Source organism: Arachis ipaensis, chromosome B9, assembly GCF_059453495.1.
Source record: "Arachis ipaensis isolate K30076 ecotype BB chromosome B9, ASM5945349v1, whole genome shotgun sequence".
NCBI lineage: Eukaryota > Viridiplantae > Streptophyta > Magnoliopsida > Fabales > Fabaceae > Arachis > Arachis ipaensis.
In genome coordinates, this window is record NC_142444.1 from 36524613 (window position 1) to 36532876 (window position 8264).

The following is an 8264-nucleotide window of genomic DNA, read 5'->3' on the forward strand; positions in this document are numbered from 1 at the left end:
CCCTTTCTCCTACGCCCACCCCCAAACCCTCACTCCATCACCCCCTCACCCCCGCCGCCGCCGCCCTGCGTCCATCCCACCGCCGCCCCTGCGTCCAACCCGCTGCCGCCTTTGCTTTTCTGCTTTTGCTTTCTGCCTTATGCTTCTTCTTTTTTTTCTTCTTCTTCTGTGAATTGAATTTTTGATGAAATTTGTTGTTGCTCAAATTTAAATTTCTAAATTTTTGATGAAATTTGTTGTTGTTAATGAAATCTGTTGATGATGATGATGATGACCATGAAAAGAAGGACATGAAGAAGGGGGTTGGGGGTTACGGTGAGAGAGTGGAGTGAGGGGGTGGGGGGTTACGATGAGGGAGTGAGGGGTGGGGAGGGTTACGGTGAGGAAGGGGTGAGGGGGTGAGGGATGGGGGGGGGGGGGTTACGGTGAGGGAGTGGGGTGAGGGTGTTGTTGCTGTTTGGTGGTCTTGGTGTTCGTGTTGGTTGGTGGTGGTGGTGGTGTTGGTGTTGATGGTGGTTGGTGGTAATGTTGGTGAGGAAGGTGAAGAGGAGAATGATGATGATGAGGGTATTTTGATCAAAAAATTCGGAAAATGATGATTTTAAAGCGTTTTTGAACGTTGAGGATGATTTTAATAAAAAAAAAGGTCGGGGACGATTTTGATTTCGACTCCAGACTCTGGGGACGAAAAAAGTACTTATCCCTTTCCTAATTTTACAAAGTTAGAAGAATCAGAAGAAAGGAATAATAATTTTTCCCTCTGAAGCAGAACATGACGTGCAATTCAGGTGCCCATTTTGACAAGATAATAATTTAGTTTAGGGTGGCAAGTTGGTTATCAAGAAGGTTACAAGGAGAGTGAAAGAAAAGACAAATGGCAGAGATGTCATCCATGGCAATTCCACCCCTCTTGCGTTTCCATGAACGCTTCGCGCACTCCACCAAACGTTTTGCTGACTTTCCTCTCTCTGCTGTTGAAGATACAATCTCCACCGCTTCTTCGTTCGATATTACATCCCACACCTACAAAAAACATTAAGTTAATCGCGAAGACTTAGATATAGATCACTTTATATAAAAATTGAAAATTGTTAAATAATTTAAAATATATAACTAAATTATTATTTAATAATTTTCAATTATTAACTCTACATGAGAACAACTTAGTTAATTCAAGTAATTTTCAAAAGAAAAGTACTGGTGTTAGTGTACTACATACCCCATCAGTAGCTAGCACAACAAACTGGTCTCTGGTGGTTACGTTCCATTGGGTTACCTCAGGCACCGATATTAGGCCATACTCTTTGACGCTGTAGTCACCAAGTGCCCTAGACATGGCCAGCCCCGGCGACTCTTCGTCCGGCAGCCATACCCTGTGCACCCCCGGCTCGTCTTCTAAGCAAAAGACTCGCCCTTGGCACTCCAGTATTCGAGCTGCTTCCTCTGCACCATGCAACATTCATCACAAGCTTGAGTGGTTCTAGTGTAGCATAATCAGTCTAGTACAAGGCATGTTATGTATACTCATTACATTAGATGTAATCTTTGAGAAATGATAATTTTTTACACACTTCTCTTATAGTGTAAAAGAAATCTTTTTTATATTCTTTCATTTCTTGTCAATAACTCTTAACACAAAAATATATATATATACAAGAGTGAAGTGCAACATATTACATTTCTCCATTTCTTTTATCAATTATACAACATAAAAAATCATTTATTTATATAAATATATTAAAATATAAAATACATATTGAAAATGAGTTAAACAATACATATATTTATATACAAATATTTAATGACCCATTTTTCAATAATATTTAAAAAATAATAAAAATTCAGTTCAAATAGTCTAAAATTATTTTATTTAATATCTATTAATTACTATTAAAATAATTATACAATTTTATATGTAATAAATATATTATTATCTCTCTAGTATTATCGCTGATTTTTTTATTATACATAATATTTTTATTTTTTATCTATTGTGTACTACTACTAAATAAAGTAGTAGATAATATTGGATAAAGCAGTACAATATCTAGTACAGAGTCAATACAACAAATAACACACTATATTATGAGAAATGAAAATTTGTATTTTTTTTATAAACATGTTAATTGTTTATCAAAATTAGTCATTAGTATAAAATATATGTTAGATTTTAAATACATAGTAAAATAAATTGAACATATATATTTATACACAAATACATTGATAACTAATTTTAGTGACTAATTTTAATATATAAATAATATTTTTATTTTTTTTATCATCTCTTTTGTGTACTTATGGTAATAAAAATATTTTTTTTCCTTATCAATGACTTTCAATATAAAAACAAAAAAGATAAAAAAAACGAATATAAAAATAAAGTATATAACATTTCTGTTATTAATTTAGAGTTTATCTATCTTATAAGGTTTATTTATCTTGTGTTTTATGGATATATATTAAATTTACAAATTAAATTTTTTTTATTAAAAATATAAAAAATTTAAGCTTATAAATATATTTGTTTTGTTTTTATTAAATAAAAATATTTAAAACTCTCCACTAATGATTAGTTGATTAGGAATAGACTTACGAGGTAGATTGGGCTTGAAATCTACTGTGAGCTGAATTGGTACCAAACTCCCATCATCCGATGTTGTAGCTAATACAGCACGCGAGTCACCAACGTTTGCAATTACAATTAGTTCACCCTGTTTATCAGATTAAACAAGAAAAAAAAAAGTGATTTTTATTTTTTAGTTAGGCATGGGATGTTCATATGGAGAGTCTATCATTAAAAATACTTTAGTCTATGACCCTCCGTCTAATTAAGAATCTGTCCTCAAAATTTGGATGAGTTTTCATTTTTCAAGAACAACTCCTCACCACTGATTTGGAATGATATATTATAAAGGATTATCTTATGTGTACACTAAAATTAGCCACTAAAATTAACTACTAGTATAAAATACATACTAGAATATAAATACACGTTGAAAATAAATTAAATCACACGTATATTTATACACAAATATATCGGTGACTGATTTCAGTGAATAATTCTGATGTACCAATAGCATTTTGTATTGTAAAACTCACAAGTTAGCTACTAAAGTTGCAAATTTGCAATCATGTGATGAATGAGTGGACTAATGTGAAATCAAACCATGCAAGTGTAATCAAGGATGCTTCCTAATGACCCCTAAAGATCAAGATTACCTGTCTAACAATGGAGAGGGCAGTGGTTCCACTGAAAAACGAATCGATCTTGCGATTCTGCTCGAGTTCTCGATCAATGGCAGCACAAGTCTTCAAGTAGGAATGCTTCCATATGTTAAAACAGTTTTGCATCTTCTCTGCCTCAACATCGGCATCTCCAGAATCTGGGTCAAGATCAAGTGAAGTTTGGGAAAGAGTCTCTTGCCAATTGCATAGCAAACATGGCGGCATTGATTCTCTCACTCTTTTCGCCACAAAGTGACCCCATGGCCCATGCCCATCAAAGATCCCACAGAAGATCGTGTCCTCTTGGCACCCAAATTCCTGTAATAATCATAACATCCATGAACAAATAATGAATATCAACAACTATGTCCAAAATATATGTTCATTGCAATATAATGCATATAATGCTTAACAAACACACTAACAAAGATGAAGTTGAATAAAGAATTTAATTTTGATGCACGTTAATGTAAAGTAGTTTTATACGTACATTTAATTATATAATACTACGCACGAATGGTCAACTAAAAGAACAAATGTGATTACAAGATTGTGTAAAACATTTTACACTGTCAATGCATCAAAATTAGACTAGTTGAATAAAATATGCATACAAAAATATTATGGCAATGATTGCAAGTACCTCTCACTCTTTACAGCAATCTTAGCGTAGTTAAGTTAAATGGTGAAAACTCATTTTGAATTATCAACTTCGTATAGATAGATGTACACTCTCAACCAACTTAAGGTGGAAACTCTTAATAATTAAAAATTATTAAATAATATTTTAGTCAAATAAATTAAATCACCTAATTATTATCAATTATTAATTTACTTTTATTGAGTGAACCTTTGTATAAAACTTTTCTTGCCTAAAGAAAATAATGTTTGTGTCAATGTTTGTACATACTTCCCAGACTATGCAGCAATCTTGATTGATTCCTTTCTTGCCTCTTTTGGAGAAAACTGAGGCGAAGTTGTTTGAGCCATCAACACTAACAGTGCCTGAGCTACATAACAAGAACTCATTCTTTTTTGCTTCCTTTGCCATCGCTTCCGCCGCTTCTCTTCCGCTGCATCTTTCTGAATTCCTCCCTTTCTTAATTGCCAGTGATTTTGCCAAACCATTGAACATTGAAGAAAGATGACCCATCAAAACTTTGAAGAAATTAGTAATGCTACTGTTGAGCCACCACTTTTAAGCTGTTAAGAGGTTCTTCCCGTTGTAACAGTTTTTGAGGCTCTGAACAACGAAAATTTAAGTCACGGATTAGAAATTCAACACTTCAAGGGAGAGAAAATTTAAATGCATATACATATCTATATGCTAATGATGTAAAAGAAAAGGGAAAAAAAAAAAAGAAATCTGCGCTTAAATCTCAGGAGCTAATATAAAATATAAAAAATAATAATAAAAGAAACTATATGGTCATTCTTATGCTGATTCCAGGTTCCCTTCTAGCAATGCATCTAGAATTTCAATGCAAAGGAATGGAAATTAACAAAAGAGAAACTCGTAATATTTAATAACATAGCATCTGGTTATGTTTGGTTTGAAGCTAAAAGTCAAAAGCAATTCAGAAAAAGTTTCTGTTATTCTGAATATATATGGCATTGCTTTCAGCCATTGTCTCAAAAACCCAATTGTAGTGTGGACCATGATTTCCTCTTTGAGAAAGCATAACGAAATATGAATAGCCAGGGACCCAAAAAAAGAAAGGGGAAAAATAATAAATAAGAAGAAAGGTTTCTTTCTGCTTTGCTTTTCATGAATTCTGTTTTGACTGCTGAATAAAATAAGAGACGGTGCTTAATTGAATTTTGTATAAAATAAATACCATTTTTTACTACCTTTTTTTTCTAAAGGTGTTGAACAACTGAATGAAACTCAGTTGAAGAAGAAAGAAAAGAGTTGGTTAAGTATTCTGATCCAATTTTGAAGCTCTTCCATTAGAGAACAAACAAACCCTTTGGAATGGTAAAAGGACAGAAACTGAGGTTTGTACTTTTGATAGTTGGAACTTGGAAGAGGAGGAGGAAGAGGAGACAATAAGCTGATACTTCGAGAAAAAGCAGAAGAAAAGTATGAGAATTCTTAAATATTGGAGTGACGTGTTGTTTTGTTTCTGGTCACTTCTTTCATCAGTTTATTTCACTTTTTTCTAGGGAGTAAAAAACAAAGTGTTCTTTTTTCTTGTTTTAACTTTTGGAAGAGTTTTAAGGAAATATATTCTCTCAATTTTTTTTAATAATTAAGGGAATAAAATGTGATTTTATATCATTAATTTTATAAATAGGACTAAAAATAAATATAAAAAAATAATAAAAAATTAAAAATCACATTTTATATTTTTAATTTTTTTTAATAATTGAGAGGATCTATTTTCAATTTCAAATGTATCATGATATTAGTCACAAAAAAAAAATGTATCATGACATTAGTGTTTCAGTTATTTTAACCATTGATCTAAATTATAAAAAACATATATAATATAGAAAGAGTTTTAAATATACCGAAAATAATAGTGTTCTAATTATTTTAACCGTTGATCTAAATTATAAAAAATATATATAATATATTAATTAAAATCAACGATTAAAATAACTGAAATACCGATGTTTTCGATATACCTAAAATTTTTCTTATAATATATATTAATTAAAATCAACAATTAAAATAACTAAAATACTAGTATTTTCAATCCACTTGAAATTTTTTCCTTAACTTTTAATTATGCATGTGAATTTTGGGTTTGTAACTTTGGCGAAGGAAAGACTTTGAGCCTTTGTCTATTTTGATTCTTAACAAATTTTAAATTAGATATTTTAATTTTTAATTAAAATTAATTATTTAATTATTTTTTAATAATTAATTATTAGTTATTTAGGTCTTTTTCTATCAATTCTAACAAAAGATAAAATAAATCAAAGATTATTTTATTTTCTATTAAAATTAATGAAGCAAAAAATTTAAATAACTGATACAATTAATTATTAAAGATTAATTGAATAATTTAGTTAAAAATTAAAATATCTGATCTAAAATTTGTTGAAACCAAAATAAATAAATATTCGAATATTTTTATGGACCGATGATAAATATTCATAAATATCTTAGTGCTTTATGATGATCTCTCTTCACTGCTCAGCCTCACCCATGGGGCCATAATGGGTAATAGCTACGGGCTAGGAGAACAATAAAAGATCAATCGCTAATAGACCAGGTTGATTTAAGATAACAATTAATTGTCAATGAATTAACTAAAAATAAAAAAAATAATTTAAAATAATAAAATATAAAAATTATTTTTTAAAAAAAATACATATATTGTTTAGATAAATATATTATTTTATTAATTTAATTCAATTCTGATTAAACATTAATTGAATTTTTAAATTATTAAATATTTAGCTTCACTAATTTAAGTTTTAGAACCTGAATAATTGTTGGTTATTGATCTTTTCCATTAAATGAATATTTAATTATCCAATTGTTTGAAATTGAATTTACATACATACATGATACATCCTTTAAAAAATCTAAGGGGCAAATTATATAAATAAATTAATTAGACTTTAAATTTAAACAATTGTAACTTTTGAAATAGACTATATCTTTGATCTATTTTAATTCTATGTAAACTGCTACACAATAGTGATTTGTAATTTGACATAATCCGCTATTACGTTAAGAATGTACCATATAAAAATTGTTAGAGGGCATCGCGATTTCTAAAAAACTTAGACCATGTATAAATTACTGTAGGGTTTAGCGATTTCTAACGTAATCTCCTAAAAACTGTAACGAATTATATATTGTAGAGACATTCCATTGCAATGTATTGGTGTAGCAGAGAAAATATATGTACACACCAATAAATTATTTTCATAACAAATTATTATTTTTTTTTATTTTGTTAAAGAAAAAACGGTCATGGTATTTAAAAAAATAATGTGATTTTAAGATAAAAATATTTAATATTGATATTTTTAAATACAAAAATAAATTATATTAATATTAAAAAAAATATGATAAATATGAGGTATAAATATAAAATAAATAAAATACACAAAATAGAAACACGATTGAATCTGACTTTAAAAATAGGAGTACAGTTAAAAATGGCTTTAAAAATGAAAGTACAGTTGAAAATACCATGTTTTAGATTGGAAATATTTTCATTGTTTCTAACTAAAAAAAAAGTTGAAAACGTAAAAATATCATTTTTGATTTTGTACTTTTTTTTTAAATATTTTTGCTGAAAATAATATTCAAATGCTCAACTAGACATATTTTTATATTTTATTTTCATTTTACTTCAGGACAAGAATAGTTTGAAAGATGGAGCAAAAGCATGCAAAAGTGAATAAATCATAAAAAATTGAAGAATTGAAGATTTTGCAGCCATGAGTATGCATGATTCTGTCTTCTTTCTTTTCATAATCATGTGACTTATCAAGGCAAGGTGAGATGGTTGTTCTTCCTCCCTTTGCTTTTGGTGTCAAAAAAACATGCATAAACATGTGTTTTCTTGATGTTCTTCGTTAGATATCATCCTTAACTTGACTTGAGGGCCAAAAAACTTCAAATTCCCTAAGAGCAATTCAAATACTAACTATATTGTTCCTAGATCGCTTCTCTAATCACCCTTTATCTTTGCCATTAAAATTTTATTGACTTTTTTTTTTTTCGATTTTTGTCTTTTCTTCAACATTTTATTTTTGTCTCACTAATATGTTATTACCACTCCTTAAGTGTTTTATGAAGGTAATAATAAGATTCTGAACTTAAAGTTGTCTTCTTAATACTTTTAGAAAAAAAATTAGTTTTTCGCTATTATTTTATTACTTTTAATAAAATAATATCATTTAATATTTATTATTAAATAATTTTTAATGATATTTTATTATATATTTTCAAAAAGTACAAATCGATCCCAAAAATTTTATAAAAATTATATTTTGATCCCCTTAATTTTTTATATTTATACTCTAACTCCCTAAACTTTTAGTATTATACACTTCCCCCCACAAACACA

The 8264-nt window shown here is 29.0% G+C and overlaps 1 protein-coding gene across 1 annotated transcript; it reads right to left on the minus strand.

The window, feature by feature from the left end:
* Window positions 1-773: 773 nt before the first annotated feature.
* LOC107616550 (putative protein phosphatase 2C 34) lies at window positions 774-5347 on the minus strand. Its single transcript, XM_016318502.3, has 6 exons — window positions 5077-5347; window positions 4136-4468; window positions 3220-3543; window positions 2594-2711; window positions 1220-1443; window positions 774-1023 (listed from the first exon to the last, which is right to left on the minus strand). Exons 2-6 carry the CDS (start codon window positions 4376-4378, stop codon window positions 814-816), a joined length of 1119 nt encoding a protein of 372 aa, XP_016173988.2. The 5' UTR covers window positions 4379-4468; window positions 5077-5347; the 3' UTR covers window positions 774-813.
* Window positions 5348-8264: the final 2917 nt, after the last annotated feature.